The 26,363-nt window shown below is 45.1% G+C and overlaps 1 protein-coding gene across 1 annotated transcript; it reads left to right on the top strand.

The window, feature by feature from the left end:
* The first annotated feature begins 1,197 nt into the window (after positions 1-1,197).
* LOC147610775 (3-dehydroquinate synthase, chloroplastic-like) lies at positions 1,198-26,125 on the top strand. Its single transcript, XM_086785254.1, has 8 exons — positions 1,198-1,634; positions 22,782-22,932; positions 23,019-23,186; positions 23,260-23,486; positions 24,719-24,842; positions 25,151-25,213; positions 25,361-25,504; positions 25,587-26,125. Exons 1-8 carry the CDS (start codon positions 1,294-1,296, stop codon positions 25,716-25,718), a joined length of 1,350 nt encoding a protein of 449 aa, XP_086641380.1. The 5' UTR covers positions 1,198-1,293; the 3' UTR covers positions 25,719-26,125.
* Positions 26,126-26,363: the final 238 nt, after the last annotated feature.

The raw sequence follows: 26,363 nt of genomic DNA, 5'->3' as shown, positions 1-26,363 counted from the left end.
CTGACCGTAGTAGTAAGAGATTGCATTCAGTCTTCCTTTGTTTGGGAAGATGAAAGGTGGGATCTCAAAGGCAAGCTACTTAATTGTAATTTGGAAGATCTTGGTATGGATAAGGATCCCTGTGGTGGCTGATGAATCTGATGTATCTAAGAGAAGATTTTTTTTTATAAAGGCTTGCCTTTGTTAATATTATATATATTTATTGTTCCCAAAAAAGGAATTAGAATTAAGAGTGTGGCTGATGAATCTGATGTGTCTAAGAGAAGAATTATAGGTGAACTTTTTGTAAAGGATTACCTTTGTTAATATTATATATATTTACTGTCCCAAAAAAAAGAATTAGAATTAAGATTGTATAGATATTATCAAAAATATGGGATGACGTGGACGAAATACCCTCATCTATTTAGTAAAGGCTTTGAAAGGTGGCTCACCTAACTTCAAAGGTTTGAAGCTGGTGTGGCCCTCACTTGTGGGGCTCATCCTGAGGGGTATTAACCCTTTGTGTGTGTGCGTTTGTGGGGGAAAAAAAGAATAACAAGTTGTTAAGATCAAAATACTTCAATTATTTCTAATTTTTAGTACCATATTTCACTCTCCTTATTTTATGGAAAGCTTGTAGTGATGTTTGAATTGGAGAAAAATGTTTATAGGGAACACTACCATACGAGTAGAAGCATAATTATAATGAGAATAAGAATTATAATGTCTTGATTGGAGAAAAATGTTTATAGAGAACACTACCGTAAGAGTAGAATTGTAATTACAATGAGAATTAGAATTACTGTAAGTAGAATCATAATTACAATGAGAATTAGCATTAAGATTGACTGACCGCCGTAGGAGATTGCATTCAGTCTTCCTTTGTTTGGGAAGATGAAAGGTGGGATCTCAATGCAAGCTACTTAATTGTAATTTGGAAGATCATAAGGACCCCTCTGGCTGATGAATCTGATGTATCTAAGAGAAGGATTTTTTTATAAAGGCTTGACTTTGTTAATATTATATATATTTATTGTTCCCAAAAAAAGAATTAGAATTAAGAGTGTGGCTGATGTATAAAAGAGAAGAATTGTAAGTGAACTTTTTGTAAAGGCTTGCCTTTGTTAATATTATATATATTTACTGTTCCAAAAAAAAGAATTAGAATTAAGATTGTCTAGATATTATAAAAAATATGGGATGACGTGGACGAAATACCCTCATCTATCTAGTAAAGGCTTTGAAAGGCAGTTCGCTAAGGTTTGAAGCTGGTGTGGCTCGGTAGCCTGTCGAGAACGTAACGTGGGCAACATGGCGGCTGCATCACCAGCATCGAGTTTCAGCTTGGAAGCAAGCAGGGCATATGGTCCTCCCTCATCTTCTTCTTGCAGGAGAGCGCTGAGTGCAAAGCCCAAAAGCAAGGTCTGCCTTCAGAGCTCATTCTGCAACCCTAACTTGGCACACATACCCCTGGGTTCCTCAGCGTCCAGAGCTCTTCCCACTCCTCCCATCACCATTGCTGCAAGCTCTGCTGTTTTGGAGGGAGACACTGCAATCATCACCACAGAAGAGCTCAGCATAGGCGTAGGCGCCCGAGGCTACCCTATCTACATAGGCTCCGGGCTTCTCGATCATACTGAAGTTTTCAAGAGGTAATCGTATGCGCTTTTTTAAATATAAATTTTCTTTTTCCATTAACCACTGGTGTTTCGCTGAACCTTGCTGCTTCAATATTTTTCTAAATTTAATCAACCAAGTGATGTAATCTTTACATATGGGGTGGGTGGGTGCGTGCGTGTGTGTTAGAGAGAGAGAGAGAGAGAGAGAGAGAGAGAGAGAGAATAAAAATTTATATTTACAAGGTTTAGGTAATCTAGCACGAGTTAGGAATAGGGGTCTTAACTATGTGGGATTTGTGTTAGGGTTAGCTAAATAGTCGACTAGAGGTCTCAAGTGGTGTGAGTTTTTCTTGGAAGCCATGGATTGGTATTTTCAACCTTTGAGAGCTATCTGTAGCAAGACTTGGTGATAAGAAGTGGCCCATACATTGTCTTGGAGTTGGCTCTTTGTGATGAGAAACTTGATAAGTGGTGGATGGCTTGGTTCCAACTTTCAACATGTTCCGATAGATGAGTAGTAATCAATGATTGGCAAACCTTAAGCAGTGCTATTGCTATTGATATGGTAGGTGGTTGCAACGGTACCGTGACTAATCTGATGAAGTTAACCCAAATAAGAGAAAGGTAATTAGCACACATGAGGGGAGGGTTGAGACCTTCCGCCCAATCTCCCTCCATCTCGTCCTGAGGACCATCATATTGATTTGGTCCTTGGATCAGAACCTCCTTGCTGGTTTCCATATCGTCTTTCCAAGACCTTAGAAGGCGAGCTAGAAAGACAGTTATCTGAGCTCCTCGGAGCTGGATTCGTTCGGCCTTCTTCCTCACCATTTGCTGCACCCATCCTATTTGTCCAAAAGAAGGACAAGTCTACACGCCTTGGTGTAGACTACAGGGCATTGAATAAACTCACCATTAAGAATAAGTTTCCTATGCCAAGGATTGAGTACATTTGGGAGCGTTTAGACGGTGCAAAATTTTTCACTAAGATCGACCTCAAGAGTGGTACCATCAGGTCTGCATTTTCGAAGTTGACATTCCAAAAAACAGCTTTCCGGACAGAGCGTGGTCACTATGAGTTTGTAGTCATACCTTTTGGGCTTACAAATGCACCAGCAACCTTTAATAAAATGATGTCCAGGATTTTCGCAGTCCTTATTGGTAAGTGTGTCTTCATCTTTCTTGATGACATAATTGTATTCTCAGCTAATGTGGAGCAACATGAGAAAGATATGGAGAAAGTCTTGCAACTTTTGCGAGATAATGGGCTCTACATAAACGCCAAAAAGTCTTATCTTCGGCGTTAAGGAAGTTCAATACTTGGGCTATATCAATGGTATTCGATTGGACCTCTCAAAGGTTTAGGAAATCTTAGATTGGGACATCCCTGAGACCGCCCAAGAGATCCGTTCTCTCGTAGGTCTTTGTCACCGACTTGCTCATATTGCCGAAAAGAATTATTCGGTTTATGACAAAGAGCTTTTGGGTGTGATCACATCGCTCAAACATTGGAAGCCTTTTCTTTATGGACAGGTCTTCACAGTAAAAACAGACCACCAAGCACTTAAGTGGCTTCAAACCATGCCAAGTGCCCAGTGGAGTGATTGGCAGTGCATTCCATCCACAAACAGACGGCAAGATAGAAATTTATAACCAGTTGGCCTTTGATGTTCTCAATTCATATTGTCATGACCAGCAGTCTAAATGGGAACATTATCTTCCATTGGTCCAAGCCATCTTGAACGATACTCATTTATCCAGTGTCGGACGGACTCCATATGAAGTAGTCTTTGGTCGTTGTTTCTCTTCTCTTTTGACGAGATTGGTGTCTCTATCTCTGGAAGCTAATAAAACCATGGAAGGATTTTTTCGAAATCATTGAGTCAGTCAAGGACCGCTTGACCAAAGCACAGGAAGCTTATAGCATATAGGCAAATAAGTCTAGAGGAGATGTCCACTTCAAGGAAGGGGACTTGTGCATCATGAAACAAAGATTGAAACAAGTGGGTAAACGTTGTCCCAAGCTTTCATTTCGTAGTTTTGGACCTTTCCCAATAGTTAAAAAGTTAAGTGATGTCTCCATGAAATTAAAGTTGCCTAATAGTTGGACGATGCATGATGTTTTCCATGTTTCTTGGCTAAAACCATATGTTGGACCAAAAGTTTTTGATGTTTCAGATGAACAACAACCAGACGTGGAAGCATGGTTCCGATTGACGGATACGTCAGTTCTATACGAGGTTCCATGATTGAGGTACCCACGAAGCCGTTTGGCTCGATGAGGAGTTCTTTCAAGAGTATCCCCAGTTGTTGGCGGACTACTTGGAAGCCATGAACCTGCCGCCAAGCTAAGCAGGAGGGAATGTCACATGCACTCTGCACTGTAGTGCATGGTGACAAGCTGGCTCATCATCATCAATGCAAAATTGTACAGTATTAGCACCTTTTAGGGTGATATTTGTTGTACGCCGTGACCCCATTGTAATCCTCAGTCTAGGATAAGTCAGGCACGAGCTACGAGTCAGTCAGTTCAAGTCCCTTAACCCACTTGAAGAGATGCATTCATGCATGTAGAGTCAGTAGAAGCCTTAGAGTTTGCATCAGGACATGTGTTCATTTATGCATAGCATTCATTCCATATGCATGTAGGCCATCTAGACCATTGCAGAAGCCTTCAGATATCATCTAGTAGCCATCAGAATTTATCCAGTATTATTTTTATATATTACAGCATTTATTGGGCATTTTTTGTTAGCACTCATCTCTTGTTTGTATATTTACACCAGGGCCTCTGTTGTGGGTGTGTCCACCCGATTTAGGTGTTTTCTCATTTTCTCCCCACTCTCCATATTTTTTCCTATTTTTTCCCTTGGTGTGGAGGGCTGTAAGACTGCTCTGCTGCCCCCAGGCTCTCCTATGTATGCTGGCCGACTGACCAGTGCTACTGCTAGCCGACTGGAGGAAGCAGGTCATGGGCAATCTGTGAGAGCTGTCGGTTGTTTTTTAGCAGGCCGACTGGCTACCTGGGGCCATACAAAATGGCCCCTTGCCCCCCCACACTTTTCATCTTGTATTCTGGGATTTTCTTGTGTATATAGCAGAGCTATACACCTCTCTCTCTCTCTCTCTCTCTCTCTCTCTCTCTCTCTCTTCATTTCTGCGTTTTTCTGCTGTGCACTTGCTCAAGGTGTTTTCAGATCTTGTCTTCATCTCTGGTGCATATTTTGACATGGTATCAGAGCTCTAGGCTCTTGGAAGATCTTGGGAACTATGTGAGCAAGAGGGGGGTTGTTAGTAGTGCTAATTGGAGGATTGTTTTGGGACGTATGGGAAGAGGAGAAGCAAGCGAAAGGCGGGCCCTGTTGTTGGACAGCCACTTGCAGGTTTAGTTCTTCATTTTTTCCCACCCACCCTCCCTTTTCAGTTACACCCCCGCAATGGCAGATTTACTTGAGATGGCTGAGAAGCACGTGAAGATCCCGACACTCCCCACGTTCCCGGTGGACCATCAGTTGGACGGGAACAACTACGGCATATGGAAGGTAATGATGGAATCTGTTTTGGAGTCTTATGACCTTGCTGATTTCATTGTTGTTGGGGTTTCACGGCCGGAGTTAGAGGAAGGGGAGTTACCCCCTATTTGGAAGGAACGAGAGGCACAGGCACAGTTATGGGATCGTGTCAATGCCAGAGTCCGTTCTTTCATCTTTCTCAATTGCACACCACATGTAATCAACCATATCAACAAGCATATGACGCTGGCCAGAGGTATTTGGCAGCATTTGGCTCCCATGAAGAGAATCTCCTTGGAAGTTCAGATGCGGGTGATGAATCCTTCAAAGTCGTCGACGATGCGGGAGCACATTAACAAGCTGCAGGCTCTTCAGCAGGAAGTTCTCCAGGCTGGGAAAGAGATATCATCAGAGGACACGGCCATAACGTTGCTGTCACATCTGCCCTCTTAGTATTCAGTCTTTTACTCTTCGTTGATTACCAGTGGCAGGCTCAGCACCATCACCTGGGAGGAGCTTGTGCCCATGGTCTTGGACCAGGAGGAAAGATTCACGAACCCTCCACAGGATGGAGGTTCTGAGGCCTTAACTAGCCAACGATCGAAAGGCCGTAATAACAACAAGAAGGGTAAAGGGAAGGCTTCATCAGAGAAGTCTTCTGAGAAGAAGCCCGACTCAGACCGAGAGAAACTGAAGGCCGAGAGGACGTGTAATGATTGTGGCAAGAAAGGCCACTATTGGAGGAAGTGTCCTAAGCGGAGCACCGAGAAGGGTGCAGAATCCTGAGCAACAACCGTGAAGACTCCAGCTTTTGTGCACCTGGAGGTTATGGACACCAGTGTTTCATCTTCTTTGTGTAGGGAGGAGGTTGGAGGACTCTCCGCTATGGATACTCGGGAGTGGATTCTAGACAATGGTACTTCCAAGCACATGGCTCCTTTCCCCATGGCTTTACAGGATCTTTGCAGGTATTCTGGACACATCCTTATTGGGGATACATCCACTATCCCAGTTCATAGTGAGGGCAGGTTGGAGATAGTTCCCGATGGAAGAGGGGGGAAGCATTCCTCCCAAGTGTTGTATGTTCCATCACTTGGTTTTCATCTGTTGTCAGTGCATTAGGTTTGCAAGGCTGGCATACGGGTGGAGTTTGATGAGCATTTTGTTGCTCTCCGGGACAAAGCAACATGCCAGGTAGTTTGGGAAGGCGGAGTGGAGAATGGAGTTTACAAACTTTCAGCACTCTCGCTCCCAGGTCCTCAGTTTTGTGAAGAGTGGTAGTCTCGTAATGGCCACTTAAGTGTGGATACGCTGCAGGTGCAGGCTTTCTCGGACCAGATGGTGGATGGCTTGCCAGGTGATGGCAGCAGTTGGTATGAAATTTCCAGTACATAAGTTGGTAGTTCTTGTGTTCGTCAGTCAGAGGAAACTTTACAGGTAACCTATGCTCCGATGTCTCGTAGCATTCGGGGCAGAGAAACTCCTGTAGTTGAGGATGCTCTTTCCACGGGGACCTATCGGAAGGCCAGGCAGGTGGCAGTTGATTACTTGCAGGAGGAGGTGGATGTTGCACATTCTCCAGGCTTTGTGGTTCCGGATTCAAAAGGGGGTGGTTTACTAGTTTTCAAAGGCCTTGAGTGGTCTTCAGCAGGTTTCCAAGACTTGGCAGGTGGCAGTTGATTACTTGCAGGAGGAGGTGGATGTTGCACATTCTCCAGGCTTTGTGGTTCCGGATTCAAAAGGGGGTGGTTTACTAGTTTTCAAAGGCCTTGAGTGGTCTTCAGCAGGTTTCCAAGACTTGGCATCCCACCGTAATAGTTGTTGATTCTTGTGAGCAGTATGATGCCTCCTTGCATCGGAAGCAAAATGGTTCATTGTCTTGGTTGATGCATACCAGATTGGACGGGAGCTTCCTGATGAGGCTGTTGAGCTCATGTTTGCAGAGGACTCTTTGGGAGGCAGGATTGCAGATCTTGTGTTTTCTGCAGCATGCGAAGGATCTTGGACTCCTTTACACAAGAGGGGGATTGATGGATGGAGTCCGACTCCAAGGTTGGAGTGACTCGGATTAGGGAGGAGATCCAGACACGAGGAGATCCACATCAGGCTACAATTTTTCCCTCGGCTTAGGAGCGGTTTCATGGAGCAGTAAGAGGCAGCCAACTATTGCCTTGTCATTGACAGAGGCAGAGTACCGGGCTGCTTGTAGTGCTGCTTGCGAGGTTGTGTGGCTGCGGAGGTTGCTTGGCAAGATTGGGTTTCCACAGAAGGAGCCCACAGTCATCCAGTGCGATAACCAGAGCTGTACAGCTATTGTTTGGAACCCGGTCTTCCAAGACCGGACCAAGCACATAGAGATACAATATCACTTTGTTCGTGAGAAGATCTTGGCTGATGACATCTTGCTTCTTTATTGTTCGACGGAGGACAATGCGGCTGACCTCTTCACGATGTCTCTACCTCAGGCTATGCTCCGGCGGCACTCCAGCTCACTGGGGTTGGTTCCACATCCAGGAGCTGAGAGGGGGTGTTAGCAGTCATCTCCTGTCAGGCTGTCTGTATGTTTACACCAGGGTCTCTGTTGTGCCCGTCCGATTTAGGTGTTTTCTCATTTTTCCCCACTCTCCATATTTTTCCCGTGGTGTGGAGGGCTGTATGACTGCTCTGCTGCCCCCAGGCTCTCCTCTGTATGCTGGCCGACTGGAGGGAGCATGTCATGGGCAATCTGTGAGATCTGTCAGCTGTTTTTCAGCAGGCGGCCGACTGGCTACTTGGGGCCATATAAAATGGCCCCTTGCCCCCCCCACACTTTTCATCTTGTATTCCGGGATTTTCTTGTGTATATAGCATAGTTATACGCTTCTCTCTCTCTCTCTCTCTCTCTCTCTCTTCATTTCTGCGTTTTTCTGATGTGCACTTGCTCTAGGTGTTTTCAGATCTTGTCTTCATCTCTGCTGCATATTCTGACATTTTTTACATCGTTTATATATTTTTATTGAACAAGTGCATTCAGCCAGCCTTGTAGCCAGCCGATCAGCACCCCATGTTCATATAAATAGCCCAGCATATCATCCATTTATTCATTCATAAGAGATTCAGCCTTGAAGACCTCATCGCCTAGAGCCTTCAGCACAAGGAGCATAAAGCGATTGCAGAATTCAGCACCTCATACCTGAGCGTTTTCCTCATCAGCATCTAGGAGCATCAACGCTTGAGCAATTTAGCCTCTATGCAGTAAAACGCAGCATCTACATCATTCAGCCTTCAGTCCCCTTTGCGTTTTCAGCATACATACAGTTTTTAGCATTCATATCTTCATCGTTTTGCTACAGCCACTTGGTGAAGGTAAAACTCAGCATTCATATTCATTTACAGCATTCATACATAGCCTAGAACAGTCCCAAACAGCCCCTATCTCAGCCACAGATTTGTAGCCTTCCCTCATTCAATTGGGAAGAGTGCATAGGCTCGAGATTGGACATCATTGGTGCTTCTACAGCCGTGCACAGTTTAGCCTGACTCTTGGTCTTCAGAGATCTTGCGTTTGGCTTATTGTCAGTCCACCGTCAGTCTCTTCAAAGATAATAAAGCAAATACTATTCCGGTAACGAGATAGGGGCCCCTTTAGTGGGTAATTCGGGACCCCATACGGTGTATAGTTTCCATCTCTCTCTCTCTCTCTCTCTCTCTCTCTCTCTCTCTCAAATCTCTTAAAGTTTGAAGTCTTAAAGTGGATTGCTAAACTCACAAAACTCAGGATACAAAAGACGGTGTGAGCATTTGTGTGATAGGATCCTCAATTACGAATACTTCCGCTGCATGTTACAGTGTATCTCTCCAAAGCCCTGTCATAACTCCATGAAAACATAGTGCCTCATGTGCACTATCATGAGTTGGGCATGGAGACCCAACACTCCCATCAATCTCCCCTTTGAGGGCTACATGGCCAAGTGAGAGACAATGTGGGCATAGTCATATCACATAACCTACATCATAGGTGGTTAGGTGTGATTTTACACGTGGGCAATGGAGAGCATAACATGGCTTTAGAAAGCCCATGATGCCTCTTCATCATCATAAGAAGTGTTTACATGGTTGCATAGTGCAATGTTGGCTTCATGTGTAGAGGTGCTAGCAATGTTTGATTCTCCTTTGTTGTAGCATTTTTTTGCAAGATGTCGTAGCTTTCCACATGTTGTGCATTGGAGCTTTAGTTTATCCTTGTGATAACAATTCTTCGTGAGATGACCAATCCTACCACAATGAGTGCATTGAGGAGATTTGACATTCTTCTTTTGAGTGAGATATGCTTGATCCACCAGCTTCTCTGGTCGTAGTTGTTTCTTTTTATATCCTCCCATAAGAGAGGACTCCACATCTTGAATTTTTAGATCCGGAACATTCAAACGTGTAGTTACAATATTATCATATTCTTTAGGTATACTATTTAGTAATAAAGCTATCGTATCTTCATCATTGACAGGTGCCTTGATATCTCCTAGTTGTGCAAGGAGACTTTTCATCTTATTAAGATGATGTTAGAAGTCATCTCCTGTCTTTATCAGACACCAGGGCCTCTGTTGTGGGTGTGCCCGCCCTGCATAGGTGTTTTCTCATTTTTCCTCACTCCCTGTATTTTTTTCCCATTTTTCCCTATTTTTCCCATGGTGTGGGAGGCAATTTTCTGCACCCTGGCTGATCCAGATAGTGGCCGACTGCTGGTCGGATGATCTGGTTGCTGGCCGACTTCCCTGTGTAGTCCCCGACCTCTCCTACATACTGGCCGACTATGTGCAGTTGGCCGACTGCATGTATGGGCTGGTCGTGGACATGTAGGCCAAGTCGGCTGTTTTTGCAGAGGCCGACTGCATGTATGGGGCCATATAAAATGGCCCCATGGCCCCCACATCTTTGTATCCAGTTTTCAGATTCGGGATCTTGTGTATAGAGAAGAGTTACACGCCTATCTCTCTCCTTCTCTTGTGCTGTCTATTTTCTGCACTCTACTTGCTCTTGTGGTCTTAGATTTGGTTATCATCTCTGCTGCGTATTTTGACAGATGATTGGGAAATGAGTCTCCAGTCTTCATAGTGAGCCTAAAGATTTGTAACTTTAGATTTATCTCTGAATTCTTTCCACTAGCACCAAAGAGTCTATTAAGAGTTTCCCATGCTATTTTAGCTGACTCTATGTTTGAAATATGATTTAAATATTGATCACTAAGCCCAAGTGCTAAAATAGCAAGTGCCTTAGTGTTCAGAGTTCCCATTGTGCTTTTCCTTCCCTTGTGGTAGGTTTATCATTTTCAGATGTAATAATTACTTTCTACAAATCTTTCTTTTGAAGGATAAACTTGTGCCTAGTTTGCGATGTATGAAAATTTTCCCCACTAAATCGCTCTAATTGTGAGGTTTTAGACATGATGGCAAGGTCTTACTTGATAGACTCTCTTTAAGCAGTGTCTAATGCCTTGTACAAGGAAACCGAGTTAAAAAAAAAGATAAGTTATCCACTCCAATTCCATACAAATGCATATTTGTTGCAAGGAAATCACCTAAACCAATATATTTGGCATAGCCAAAATACCATGGTTTTCCATCGAGCCTTGATTTTTATTTTTTAATCCAGAGTTGTTTTTCTTGGGAAACCACTCTTTTCCTAGGCTTAAGCTTTCGTTTACAAATTCTGATTTGCTGTGACTTAGCTGGTTGATTTACAGAAGCTTCTGAGTCAGATGAAATTTGTATGACTTCTTTAGAATCTTCTAAATTCTGACATGGGCTAGTCATATCATCAGTAATTCAAAGAGTATTGCAAAGACTTACCCTTCAATGTAATTCAAAAAGACTTGCCCTTCAATGGAAATCACCTTGAATTTTGTTGTTTTAGACCTGGTTGAGCTGGGCGGAGTTGAGAGAGGTGAGTTCACCAAGGCACGGCCATGCTGAGCAGATAAGAAAATGTTTGATTTTTAATAGGCCTTATTACTAAGGCTTATAAACCTTATGAAAAGGCTTTACACAAAGCCTTAATTAAAGGAAAGTTGGCCACATGGCTGTAGTCGGGTAGCACCACATAAAGAAATGAAATTGGCCGCGTGGCTCAGCTCAGGAGTGGTCGGGTAGCGCCACAAGAAAAGAACAAAGCTGGCCGCGTGGCTTAGCTCAGGTGTCGGAAGCACCAACTGGTCCTGCCATCGCCATGAGAGCAAAGAAGGAGATTATGATGAGAGAATGTGCAGTCTGCTCCAGTTGAAAAACTCATAATTTTGATGGAAGAATCCACAGGTTGCTCCAGTCGAAGAGGCTCTGATACCAAATCTTGAGTAAGGGGGCTGATAATAATAATTAGCATTAAAAGAAAACATAATAAATTTTGTAGATGATTGAAAATAGAGACCATTAATTGGATTGATTCGATGGCTCTTTAAATAGGCAGAGATACAGGCATTAGCTTGGAGCTAATGATGATTAGGTACTAATCTTTTCCATAATACTCTCCTCCATTAACTCCTTGATTATCTCCGCCTCTTTCCTCCTAGAATATCTCAAAGCAAGTGGATGTAGACGTGTCTTTTGTGGTTGATCTATGAGCCTATTACAATAGTAAAAGAGGGCCAATAACCTTTTAGTTTGAACTCTACTAAAATGATGTTTATGTGTGCATGTGATAAAACACCCTTCTTGATCCATACATGGAACATGAAAATGAAAACATAATACAATAGCATAGCTCCTATGAGCATAGCTCTACATAAAATAAACCGCATGAGTCCTAGGTATTTTCTAAGCATAGTGTATCCCTCTGAAGCCCCATCATAACTCCATGAAAACATAGTGCCTCATGTGCACTATCATGAGTTGGGCATGGAGACCCAACAGTCCCATCAAGCATAAGCATTGCCAGCCAAAGGGCTAGCCCATGATGTCATCAGGCTTTCCAAGGGCTATTCATAGCCCTGGACAGCAGACAGAGCCAGTCGGTAGCCTGTAGAAGCCTTATATGGGCAGTCGGCCAGTACAGGATGCAAGGAAGCATATGGGGGGGGGCAGCCATCTGTGCACGGATAATATCATGTGGTACGGAGGCCTTGGCCCTAATCATTTGGGAAATCATAGAAACCAAGGGCCTCTCCATACATCTCCATCCATCAGTGCTACCAGCTCGGCTGTGGTGATCCACTGAGGGTCCCCATATCTCCACTCCATACAGCATGGCTGAAGTGACCAAAGTGTCAAAGAGCCATAGCTTTGTTCGAGGTTCCTGAAACTGAACCTGCGAACACATCCTCTCTAGTCTCCCCAATGCTCCATAAGCTCTGGTCAATCTGGTCTCCGCTGCTCTCCTCAAGGAAAATAGTGGGCCACTAAAAACCACACCAAGGTAAGTATATGCATCTGTATACTCCACTGTATCCTCACCATATGTAAAGGTGGGTGCTGACCTCCTAACCCACTGTGCTGTGGTGTTAAACACCATCACCTTGGTTTTACCAAGGTTAACAGACAATCCATTGTCCTGTGCAAACGTGTGCAATGCATCCAAATGACGCTGCATCCCCTTTGGAGAATCTGAGATCAACACAATATCATCAGCATACAATAACGGCGGAATCCATGTCCCTGCTAGCTGTGCTCCTCTGTCACCCTCCCGCTCTACATAGTCCGAAACCTCATCCACATACATCCCAAATAAGGTGGGAGAAAGGGGGCAGCCATGTTTCACCCCAATAGTGGAGTGAACCATCTCAGATATACCCTGAGTAGTATGTACCTGCCCCACAACTGTCCTGTATAAAGCCATGATTCCCCAAATCAGCTCTGTGGGCACTCCCATCTCCTGTAGTTTGTGCATCAGTCTGGCTCTTGGTACTGTGTCAAAAGCTTTGCGGAAATCCACAAAGCAACAATAAATCCTCCTGCCATATGATCTGCCCTCCTCAATAATAGCTCTGAGTGTCAAGATATGGTCAAGAGTGGAGAAACCTCTCGTGAATCTTGCCTGCCCTGATGCACGTATGCCCTCTCTCTCTGCCCATCTACTCAACTCCTGCTCAAGAATAGATGCATATAATCTAGCCAATGTGTGACCAATCATGATGGTACGATAATTCCCAGGACGCTCCTGACTTGAAGATAGGCACAATCTTGGACATATTCCAAGTCTCAGGAAAACCCTCACACATGGCTCGGTTAAACATCATAGCAATAAGCTCTGCAAGCATATCTCTGGCATGAATAAAGTGCTCTGCTACCAAACCATCATGATCATATGCTCTCCCAGTCCTCATCCTGTCAATAGCTTTCCTTACCATCTCAGCAGTAAAGAAAGCACATGTCTCTGGGCATGGCTTCGATGGGTCTGGCAGGGGTGGCTGTCCTGGTGCTGTGTACAGGGATGTTGCATACTCATCCCAAATCTCTGTGGAGGTAATGGCTGGTGATGGTGAATGCTCATGGAATAGTCCCCATGCCTTGCCTGAGTCCTGACTCATAAATAACTGATACAAATCCCTCTCTAACTGAGCAAGATAAGCCCTCTTCTTCCATCGCACTAGGCGCCGGAAGGTAATCCGTGACTGTCTGTGAGTGGTAACACCCATGAGCACCTCTCTCTGTAATCTGATCCTCATCTCTTTGCACTCCTCATCATACCAGCTGTTCTGGGGCATGTTCCCAGATCGTCTCCGTGTAGGCTGACTATGGGGATATGCCTCTGATGCTGCAGCATGAAGCGTCTCTATCAATATCTGAGTGAGCTCATCTAATGGCCGTTCCGGCTCCTCGGAACATAAGCGTCTGTACATCTCATCCGTGTACACGGTGTCAGTCTCCCTCGTAAAGGTATAACGAGTGTGTGTGGAGACCTGTCCCAATGGAGCTGTGCTGAACTGAAATGTGAGAGTGAAGGACAAGATAGCATGATCCACTGCCACTCCAACCGGCCTAGTGCCTACCATAAAATCCTGAAAAGAGGGAATGAGACTGGGCTGAGCCATAACATAGTCCACTGTACTAGCACCATGCCGATGTGGAAAGCAAGTGAAACCGCCCGCTGCCGGGAATCTCTGTAGGCCATTCAGGATGGCCAATCCATGTGCAGTCCCCATGTCTATCAAATACCACCCATACTCAGTGTGTTCCTCATCCTGTGAGAGTCTAGATAGGCCCATATCCCTAACATCAAGCAATGTCACCATCCTTGGAGAACTCCCAAATGTCATCATCCAAAATAGAAAAGGGAGACTGCCCTCTAGGTGATGCATACACTGATGTACTAGGAACAAAATAGCATATAGCAATGTAGAGATATCTGCCCGTCTCTGCCCTCAGTCTAACCCACATGTACCTAGCCTGCTCATCTTTGCGGACTATATGTATCAGTGGCTGCAGCTCCTCTCTAAACAATACTGCCACTCCTCCTGAGCCCTGTCCTCTATGCTCTGAACGAGTCTCCTGTCTACAAGTTCTCCCATCGGTATCCACTAACATGTGGCATGGACTGTCCAGGAGCCTGATGCGTCTCAGAGTAGAAGATGATATCCCTCCCATTGAAACTATCCTCAAAAGCCCCTACATCAAGGCGTAGAGATCCATTACAATTCCAAGTAGCAACTATGAGTGTAGTCCCATAGGTCTCGCGCCGTCATGAAGAGCGTCTCTCCATAATCACCACTCTACCATCTCTATAGAAGGCCACTTTCCCTCTCTCGGGGTGCCCTTATCTCGGGCATAACTTCTTTCATGTGGGCAAGCTGCGAGAGTGTGAGGTCATCTCCAAGAAATATTCCCGTCTTCTTGAGTGTAGGACATCTCTTCAAGAAGTCCTTCGCTTCCATGGAGGGGAAACGAATGATAAGTGCTCTCTCCTTAGAAGATTCGCCACTACCTTCTCTCTTCTTTCCCACTCTCCATGCCTTTGTGTGCGTGGCTTCAATGCCCATCATAGAGAAGAGCTCCTTGGTTTCCCCTTCCGCATCATCACGGTCTTTTAGACCGGACACTCGTACATGTAAGGCCCGGGTCTTCCTCCTTTGCTCCTCTTCAAGGGTCATGTTGATGATGGTGGGAGTGGGGATGGGTGGCGATTCTTTACCTTTCCCTTTCTTGGTGACCTCGATCCATTTCTCCGCCTCGTCCATCTTCGTTTGTGTCTCTGTGATAACCTCCATCCATGAAGATGTCTTCTTTTTATGTTGCTCCTCCTCCTCTTGAATGATCCTCATTTGTTCCTTGATGGTATTTAGCTCTTCAATCAAGGAGGGCTGAAATTTTCCATCCTCAAGCTTGCCTTGTGAAGTGGCTTCCAACTCCTTTTTGAGGGCTGAGATTTCAGCCGCTTGACTTTTAGCATGCAATTTGGCCTCCACTAGTTCCTCCTTTAGGGCTGAAATCTCAGCCTCTTGCCTGGATGTTCTCTCTTCGAGCTCTTGGATTTTGTCAAATCCCTTCTCGAGTTTGGAGAGGCGGTTTATGATTGCGGTAACGGAAGAGTCGACCATCTTCTTGTTTTCTTTGATAATTGTGCTGAGCTTGTCCTCCACCTTCACGAGCTCCTCTTTAACTCCGGTCTTGGCCATGACTTTTTGCAGTACTTCCCACAGCCAATGGACTGGAATTTAATCCATGACACCTGCGCGCAGCGCGAAACAGTAGCAGCAGCAGGAGGGGGGTCAAGCCATGTAGAGAAAAGATTGGCGGGGGCAGGAGAATGATAGGTGGTGTCAGGTGTGCAGGCGGGGGTAGGAGGTGCAGCAAAAAGGGGGGGGGGGTGTAACAGGCAGAGGGGTAGCGAGGAGGGGGGGGGGCGGGGGCTGGCGAGAGAGAGAGAGAGAGAGAGAGAGAGAGAGCACATGAAATATGGCTAAATAGAGATACTCGTTGGTAGCATTGCTCTAAGATCTCAATGACTCAATGATCATCAAATCAATATGACTTAAGGCCTAGACTCCTATTTATGTTGGTGAGTTGACTTGTGACATGTGGGGGATGAGACCGTAGTAATCACAACCTTAGTCTACACTTAACTGCACTTAACGATGTTTAAGAGACAAACAGATATGTGTCAATGCAATGCAGCTATATTAGATGAATGAAAGATGTTACAATGATGATCCAAATGGATCTGTAATGCTGAATATGCTGCCTATATGCTGTAAATGCGGGCTGAACTGCTGTCCACTCTTTCCCTTGTCTCCTGGAAGGAAACGCTGAAGGGAGCTTTGGGAACAGAGGCTGAATACTGATGAATGATGAAACGCAGACCTGAATGGCTGAATCTGGACAGTATGCTGCTGCGTTTGCTGACTACAACTGCTGGGGATGATGCGTTAACTGATGATGCTGCTGAAATGATGATGCGTTACCTTATCTGCTACTGATGATGAGGGCTGATGCTGATATGCTAAAACGCTGCTGATCCAGATGGAGGATGCGCTTCACTCCTGAGCCCCTGATGACTGAATGGATGAGGGTCCTCCATATATATATGGGTGAGAGACTGCTGGTCGGCCAGATGGCTGCAGTCGGCCAGTTCATGTCTCCATAAAATACCAATATAACCAGTCGGCTGCCTCATAAAATGCCTAAAAATGCTTGTAAAATGCTGATTAAATGCCTGATAATATCTATGATGCTAATGATGCCATATGATGATGCCATGTCATTGTACACCTGACTGGTGTGCACGTGACCTGACTAATAATAATGTCCGACTAAGTGTGTTCACACAATAACCCAATAACTCTGTCCACATTGGGCTGCTAATTGGACGCTTGAACAATATTACAAAGATCTAGCACAATAGCCCTTATAAACATATAAATCCGGCCACATACTCGACCTTTGAGTGGAAGCATGTCCACGTCACACTCGAGAGCTCGTGCACATGGCATCCCCTCCAGCTTAACTTGGAGCATAGGTGCAAATGATGCTCCACCGCTCCAACCCAGTATGAAACCTCTCACACGAACTCGCTCTCTGCTCCACACATTGGTCCAAACTCCAATAGCATGGCTACTCTCCAATGATGTCTCTGCTACTACCTCCTCGGGAACTACGAGCACTGGAACTAGCCCCTCCTCCAAACATTGAGCCAAGTCGTTTCCTTATTTGAAAAAACGCGTCCTCACAAGATGCTTTCCCTTGCTTTTACGGTTCCGATGAACCTTCTTGGAATTCCTTCAAATAAAAAATCAATAACACTATATAGTATAAGTATTTTAAAAAATACCAAAACGGGCAGGTTGTCCTCCATCCGTCTGGATCACCTCCAAGTCTGATAGTGTCCTCCGCTCCTTGGGCTCATACTCCAAAATCTACTCCTTACTTGGGAAGTCTATCACCGGTACCACTTCCTCTCTTGAAATCTTTCCGGCATCCTTAGACACTCCCTCCCGTTGAGGTTGAGAGAGCATGGTCCACCAACCTCGATCTCTATAAGAGCATAATGGCACCATATAGGATAGAGGAGAATGAGGAGATTATTCAGGTGTTGGAGAACAAGTTGGTAAGTTTCTGACAATAGATCCAAGCAAGAAAGACAACACATACATTGGTAAGTGCATCCATAGATGAAGCTCAACCTCAACGGGAGGGAGTGTCTAAGGATGCCGGAAAGATTTCAAGAGAGGAAGTGGTACCGGTGATAGACTTCCCAAGTAAGGAGTAGATTTTGGAGTATGAGCCCAAGGAGCGGAGGACACTATCAGACTTGGAGGTGATCCAGACAGATGGAGGACAACCTGCCCGTTTTGGTATTTTTTAAAATACTTATATTATATAGTGTTATTGATTTTTTATTTGAAGGAATTCCAAGAAGGTTCATCGGAACCGTAAAAGCAAGGGAAAGCATCTTGTGAGGACGCGTTTTTCTCAAATAAGGAAACGACTTGGCTCAAGGTTTGGAGGAGGGGCTAGTTCCAGTGCTCGTAGTTGTAGAGACATCATTGGAGAGTAGCCATGTTATTGGAGTTTGGACCAATGTGTGGAGTAGAGAGCGAGTTCGTGAGAGGTTCCATACTGGGTTGGAGCGGTGGAGCATCATTTGCACCTATGCTCCAAGTTAAGCTGGAGGGGATGCCATGTGCACGCGCTCTCGAGTGTGACGTGGACATGCTTCTACTCAAAGGTCGAGTATGTGGCTGGATTTATATGTTTATAAGGGCTATTGTGCTAGATCTTTGTAATATTGTTCAGGCGTCCAATTAGCAGCCCAATGTGGACAGAGTTATTGGGTTATTGTGTGAACACACTTAGTTGGACATTATTATTAGGGTTGGTAGAGTTGGTAGTCAACTCACCAACATAAATAGGAGTCTAGGCCTTAAGTCATATTGATTCATTGATGATCATTGAGTCATTGAGATCTTAGAGCAATGCTACCAACGAGTATCTCTATTTAGCATTGTACATATTTCATGTTAGTAATACATGGTAGATTAGGTCATCTCTCTCTATTGTGTATTGAACATGAAGAAAAAAGTACTTTGTGCATGGGTTTAAGTCTTTGATTAGGTACTAATCGCAATCAATTAATTCATAAACATGCTTTGGCAACCACCCAAGGACTTCTTCTGCTGGCCGATTGGCCTCTCCTATGATGGCCATGCTGGCCGATTAGGCCTAAGGCCCAGGGATGGCATTTTGTGGCTCTTAAGGGGAGCCCACCTAAGGCTGGCCCTAAGGCTAAGCCTAAAGCCTTTGCTTCTATAACTCTATGATGGCCTAAATGATGTGTTCTCCAAGTGGGTTAAGTGACACATATTGACGCCTCAGGCTTCAGAGGTGACCTATGCACATGGACATGCTAATCCCAAGGCTAATCTCTGAAAGGCAGCAGATAAACAGTAGATTGAGGGTATGGGCAAGGTACGTGAGTATCCGACTACTGGTTGATAGCAGGTCGGCAGCAAAAGAGATTTATTTGTCTTTTTTTGTTGGCTGACGGCAGGTTGGCCAGGCTGGGGACTCTCATGGGGGCCTGTAAAAGGCTTTTGCATGTTTTACTCTAGGTATCTAGTCCCCTGTTGGGATAGGTCATAGAACAGGTTTTGTAGCTACCTTTTGGGCATGCCTAGGGCTGCCAAGACATGTACCTTTTTGTACTATATGAATATACTGAAAATACAGCTCTCTCTCTCTCCATCTCTTCTTTGCGTTTTGCATCAATAGTTTCCTATGAAAAGTGTTAAGGGCTTAAAGAAGACATAGAGCTTCCGCGCACGTGACAATGCGACAAATAAATCCCTAAAAAGGTTCTATTGATGTACAGATGTAGCACTGATGATGAGTCAATGTGTCGTATAGCACCCGAGTACATGAAAAATATATGAACCACCCAATGGTGCCAACGTGGCAGCCATCTCGCAGTCCAATTGGTGACGACCTCTCCATTCATCTTCCCATTGAACTTGGGAGGCTTCAAAAGTTTCATTAATTGAGCTTGTTCCTCACAAGGCATGGAGGAGGATCTCGGCAAACCGATAGTCCCCGGACGGCGAGCTGGTGAAGATGAGTGGGAAGTGTCGGAGAATCCAGTGTTGAGGGACTCTGCGAAGGAGACTGTCGATGACGTGAATGGCGTCTGGAACCGGCCTTCAAAAATTTGACGGGCGGTGAAACAAACACGCGCACATAAAACACTTCAACACCATTGAGGACCTAGAAAAGGAAAACAAACAGGGGGAGCTAGAGTGCTCCTGCAAACAGTACATGGACACCGATTGGCCCCAAAATGCAGTGGCGCCCCTTGCAGTATTTCTTTAATTAATTATAAGAGCTTTGATTACAATAAGGCTGGGAACTCAGCCGTCACAGTAGAACTCTTGAAGCCTGCACATACCCTGCATCATGGCTTCATATCCACTCGGCATCCACAAACAAGTCCAGCCATTGTTCACATCAAAAGACTCTCACACATTGAGTCCTGCATACAGAAGCTTTCTCCCATGATCAGGGCTGCCACAACCATCCATAGCCTCTCACCCTATGAACAGCATCACACCCTGACACATCCAGTGCTTTTGCATCACAACACAGACTCCCAAACTGTCTCTCAAAAGAGAACTCGTATCACAGCAGAGAGAGACCTGCTCAGCTTGCCTGTGTTCAGCCCAGCACCTCCCCTCCTGAAATGGCCTGCAGTCCTGGCCGCCTTCGATGGGTGGGGGAGAGAGAGAGAAAGAAAAGTCCTGCGCCTACAGTCCAGCCCTTGCCTGCTGCTGTCCAGCTGGACACAACGCTCCCTACTCCCCACCGTTATTCTGCAGCCAGCCGCCTGTAAACTCCCCGACCAGCCTTCCAAAGGCGTGTGGAGAAAAGTGCGTACTGTTCTGTCCAGCAGCCGCCTACAGTTCCCCTTGTGCGTGGAGAAAAGCATGCACTGCTCTGTCCAGCGCTGCCTGCAGCCGCCCGTTTGCCAAGAGAGAGAGAGAGAGAGAGAGCATGGCATGCTGACACCTGTACCTGCAGCGGCTGTTCAGTCCGCCTGCAGCCAGTCCAACAGCCACCTAACACCTTCCCTTCTGCAACCTGTCAAAAGCCTGGAAAGCCTGCTGTCCTTGCAAAGGAGAACCATCCCACATGTGCTCCTCTGTCCAGCCGCCGCCTCTGTTCAAAGGAGGAAAACCGGCGTGTAAGAGCAGTCCTCCTAAGCGGAAAGCACACCTTCATCAAGAGATAGGCGCCCCCTTTCTGCCTGCCAGCCCCTCTTCTTCAGAAAAGCACACACGTGGCCCCAATAATAGCATATGGGCCACGTTTTCTTTCATAAAAGACATTATAATGTTTTTAAAGGTTTTTAAAACCTTTTGAGTTAAAATCTCTTCGCCCCCTTCACACTTGGGGTTGTCCACACATGGGTTTCCTTTTTAGCTCCAATCTGATGCCATTCACATTGTCCACCATGTCCCCGTGCACACCTGCATACTGTCCAGAGAAAAACACAGGGTTGTGACAGCGTCTCTCTTGCCGACTACGTGCAAGGTAGAATGATGACTGCCGGAGTGGGAGCGAAGCTCATCTAGTACATTCTTGCCTGCATCCATAGGAGTGAAAAATCCTCCTCCAGAAAGTTTTGCCACTTTGTCCTCGGAATCGTCCAACACTTACTTTGAAGCATGGGCCCTTGTAGACTGCATATCCAGAATAGAGGTGCCGACTCCATTGTCGAGGTGGGCAGATGTAGCCTCCATTTTAGCTACCTGCGCGTCCATGGATGCCTTCATGATGAGAAGCAAATCATTGAGTTGTGAATCCATGACAAATGCAAGTGATCAAGGACCGGGTGAGGGATTTCAGCCCTGCGTGATGAGGTAAGGGTTTAAGGGTTTGGTGGGGCATAGAAGCACAATATACCCCAAATAACCCAGGTGCAATGAAGAGAACCCAATTATTCACTTTCCCCAAACCCGAACTTGTGCACTCTTGGAATCTAGGTGCTCTACCCTATCCAAGCCGTCAACGCACACGGGTGCCAGAAAAGAAAAGAAATTTGCAGGTTCCCTAAGCTTTGATATCAACTGTAGAACACTCGCGCCTATGTGCTAGGGTTTTCCAGAGATGGAAAGAAGAATGCGGCGGAATCATGCATACAACACACACAAGAATCCTAAACTACTGCTCTATATTATATACAAGAAAGAAGTAATACAACTGAAATTCAAGTACAAGTTTTTTGTTTTGTTTTTCGGGCCGGGGTCAGAAGTGAGCAAGCTCGTTCTAAGACTCCAACAGAAACGCTTTTGTCGTTAGCTTTATCGTCTCCAATCTCATAGACAGTTTCGCTACTTCCTTACGGCATTACCCCGGAAGACCCTTGAACTGGGCACGACAGTGACCAAGTACTCTCGGAAGAGCTCTGGTATTGTGGGAGTTGCCCTCAGGCACACCCACTAAAAACTCTCTATACCCGGCAGATTTCTGGAAAGGAATTGCCCTACCCAAGTTGGGCGTCGGCTTGAAAAGATGTGGCTGAGAAGGAAGATGTCAAATCACAGCCCTAGGAATTCAAGTACAAGATGTGGCTGAGAATGAAGATGTCAAATCACAGCCCTATGACCTATTGTACACTCTTGGCTAGCACTTCGCCTACAGAGAAACGCTGTGTGAAGTCCAACACTGAGGAAAGTAGATGAATACGACGATTTGGTTACCCACATATATATATGCACCAATGCTCCTAGTCGGTGAGTAATACTGCTGTCGGCCATGTGTACCCGATTGCCATGTCATCATTGTCACGTGTCCTTTGTGTTGTCTGGCTCTGCTTGTCGGCTGCTATTTGATGTCCAGCTGTGCCCTGCATACTCGTAGGTGTGTCACATGGATCTTCTTTGGTGCCCCTATCCGCAAACTTGCTTCATCTTTGGAGGACAAGTTTGTGGCCATCCTCTTCCACGCTGGGAGGCTCTTCACCCGGCTCTCTTATGTAGCAAGTAGTCAATGCTATGCGTGATGAAGTTGGTGATTTAAAGCATTGTGAGTAGACTCTCATTGGAGATTGAGAGGTTCGGGTATCAAAATTTGCTGAAAGCTGTTGGGGGTTGTTTCGTGCCTCTAGGAAATGCAGGTTGTTTATCACTGGTGCCAAACACATGTTTTTGACCAGATATGTAATTGTGAGGAATAAAGCAGCATTCAAGATGTCAAAGTTGATCTTTTGGGTGCAGGCACATCAAAGGGAAAAGTGTTTTGATCATCACGAACCCAAGAGTGTCACCATTATATTTGGACAGAGTTGTTGCAGCTATTGTGAATATAGGTAATGATATCAAAGTGGAGGGTATATGTCTACCGGAAGGAGAAGAGCAAAAAAACAAGGTAAATGCTTGATAAGCTAGATCTTTCTGTGCTATTATACTACTTTTTTCTTTTGGCATGTGATTTATTAGCTGATGGGTGTGCAGAACAATGTCTTCAAAGTAATTGATAAGGCTACAGAGGCAAGAATGGATAGGACAGCGACTTTTGTGGGCCTTGGGGGAGGTGTTATAAATGATTTATGTGGCTTTGCTGCCGCTGTATACGAGGGAGGAGTGAACTACATACAGATTCCAACAACACTGATGGCCCAGGTGTGGTGGAATCTACTCCAATGTTGAAGAGCCTTTGTACATATCCTGTGAGCTAATTGGATTGGTTGTGCAGGTTGATGTGGCAGTGGCTGATGAGACTGGAATATACCATCTTCTTGACAAGCAAACCATCTGCTCATACTATGAACCAGAATGTGTGATTGTAGACACTGAAACATTAAAGACTTTACCGGGCAAAGAGCTCATCTCGGGGATTGCTGAAGTAATTAAGTTTGCTTTGGTTAGAGATGGGGCTTTCTTGCAATGGCTGAAAGAAAACATGGAACAAATGCTGGCAAGGTATGAAAATGGACAGTGATCTCCTTTGTTTCTGTTTTGAATGCAGTGTCTGTATCAAAGTTTGAAGCAAGAAACAAGTGGGTATGCTAACAAAATGAGCTATTGAAGCTAGGGAGGTGTCACATGCATCCGGATTATGTACCTTTAGATTTATTTGCATCAAGCGTACGTCAGTACAGATGCATGCTTGTGCTCACATGAGCCTATTTCAAGGATGCCCAGGCAGTAGGGATAACAGTAAGGCAGATTCTAGAAATCTAGCCCATTCCATAGCAGATTGCATTTTTGAGTTTCCTTGCTGCTGTCTTTGTAGTGAGGACCTGCCCAGGCTGATATTTTACCATGGTGACAGCTCTGCTACAGGAAGCATTGGTCACATCCATGATGGGAGCTGCAGTTGTGCCTGTAGTGAAACTAGTTTGACCTAGCAGCTGTCTGAGGCAACAGGTGTTTGGAAATACGAAAGAACATGTCTTTGGTCATTAATATTTAGCCTATGTAGCCCATCTCAGTGCAGCATAGTATTTGAGGCAGTGGCCACACTGTTGACAGCCCCAGGATCCAGGACTTGTTTGGTCATTAATATTTAGCCTATGTAGCCCATCTCAGTGCAGCATAGTATTTGAGGCAGTGGCCACACTGTTGACAGCCCCAGGATCCAGGACTTGTTTTGTCATTAATATTTAGCCTATGTAGCCCATCTCAGTGCAGCGTAGTATTTAGCCTATGTAGCCTCTTTGGTCATTAATATTTAGCCTATGTAGCCCATCTCAGTGCAGCATAGTATTTGAGGCAGTGGCCACACTGTTGACAGCCCCAGGATCCAGGACTTGTTTTGTCATTATCCTACCTATCAACAACCAATGGCATATGGCCCTAAGTCGCATCATGCAAGACAAAATCTAGGTATTGACCCAAGTGTGACCCTTGCCCTGGCATTGACAAGAGAAGAGGACGTGTTGACTATGATCATGGTGCGGGCTTGCCCAAATGTGTCTTTTATTCTGTCAAGCACCCATCCATTAGTGACTAGTATGTGGATGATACACCCTTACGCAGTTTAGACTTTTGCAAGCTTTCAAATGCATCCTGATGAATGGATCCTCATGAGGTGTCCCTATTCATGGACAACAGCCTTGGGGTCTTACACGATGAGGTGCTGGGGCCAGAAATAGTGAGCCCATTCCAGTAGTTTTATTGGAATTAATGGTTTATTTTTTTCTTTTTAACAGGGATCCGACTATATTAGCCTATGCAATCAAGAGGTCCTGTGAAATCAAGGCTGAGGTTCTATCGATTGACAAAAAGGAAGAAGGATTCAGAGATATTCTAACCCTTGGGCAACTATTTGGACGTGTAAGCCTTATTGGCTCTATCATCTCTGTACATAAGCTTTGCGTGTGTTGGGATCATGCGTTCATATGCTTTGACATGCTATCTGGTGGATTGTGTAATTGTACATGTGCTGTTGCTGTCAGCCACACATAGGTGCAGGCTGGAATGGCAGGGTGGATACCTATTCAGGATTGATGGGTGGTTCAGGTGTAAAGAAAATTGGCGAGGAGTTTGAATAGAAAGGGGGGATACCTGGGGAGGTGGTTATGTTGCCTTGTAGTTGACTTAATTGACCCTTGATTTCTTCCAATGGTTGTATTTTTTTGCAGGGTATAGAAAAAAGCTTGGAGCAAGGAGAATGGCTTCATGGAGAAGCAGTGGCTGTTGGGATTGTAAGCTCTCAACTTGAATATAGCTTAGTTGCGTACTTTTTTCAATATGCACTTGTGAGCATACCCTGTTTAGATCAAGTTTCCTTTCCTTTCGATTTTCTGTAACATGCTTCTTTGCCATGACATTTTCCCCTTCTCTTGCTTCAGGTCATGACAGCAGATCTCTCGCACAGGTTGGAGTGGATAGATGATTCGGTGCTGATAGATGCTGTGGTTGCCATGGAAAGGGCACACTTGCCAACAGCTCCACCTGCACATATCTCGAAGGAGACTCTCAAGAAAAACATGGCTGTGAGTGCTGTTTTGTGATTGGCTGGTTCAGGGATTCATTACCCCATCTATTGTTGTTGCTCACTTGGTTATGCTCTGGCAGTTGCCAACCGACAGGCATCCACGGCTAGCTTTACTGAAGGGACCTGCTGGAAACTGTGTCTTCACAGAGGATTACGATCCAAAAGTTTTTGAGTCAATGGTGACCTTTTTCTGCCTTGGGGACAGGGTGTGAGGCTTTTGTGACATCCTTGAGCAACCCAAAAGTGGGGACTGGGTGCCTTGAGGCAGGGGGTGAGGTTTCTCCGTCATCCTTGAGATCTCTACCCGAAAGGGGCTTTTGCATAAGCCTTGGAGTCTTTACCCAAAAGGGGCTTTGGTGTCATCTTTGAGCAACACATTGCCTTATGCCGCACAGGCTGACCAAGATTACAGAGCGAATCTCACGGCTAGTTAGTTGAATAGTGTAGTACACCTTGGCATGCCCTATAGACTCAAAATTTTGATTGTGTGCATGTAGTCGTGTTTATAGAGTATGCAATGTGATAGCTATGGATGATCCCTTACTAGTCTGCGTTGAGGACATTGAAATTGAATAGAAATGTCATTAAAAAAATGAAAGCTCAATATGTTTTCCTTCCTCTTCATGCGCATCACATGTGCAACTGTGTGCTTTTCATGTTCAACTGTGTGCTGAAGTGGTTTCACATGGCCAGCTCTATGGACTGATAGGATTGGTAACAAATGATGTGGCTTGTAATGAAAGAGGCATTATCCATAAAGACTATAGTGTATGGATTTTGGGGATCATTAATCGACAGTATAGTATCTGGCTGTTGTGCTGCACATGGCAGAACCATCAACAACAGAGCTTAGCATG

Source organism: Cibotium barometz, chromosome 48 (genome assembly GCF_041138505.1).
Source record: "Cibotium barometz isolate CiBa-2024 chromosome 48, ASM4113850v1, whole genome shotgun sequence".
NCBI lineage: Eukaryota > Viridiplantae > Streptophyta > Polypodiopsida > Cyatheales > Cibotiaceae > Cibotium > Cibotium barometz.
This window is presented reverse-complemented; position numbering and strand designations above follow the sequence as displayed.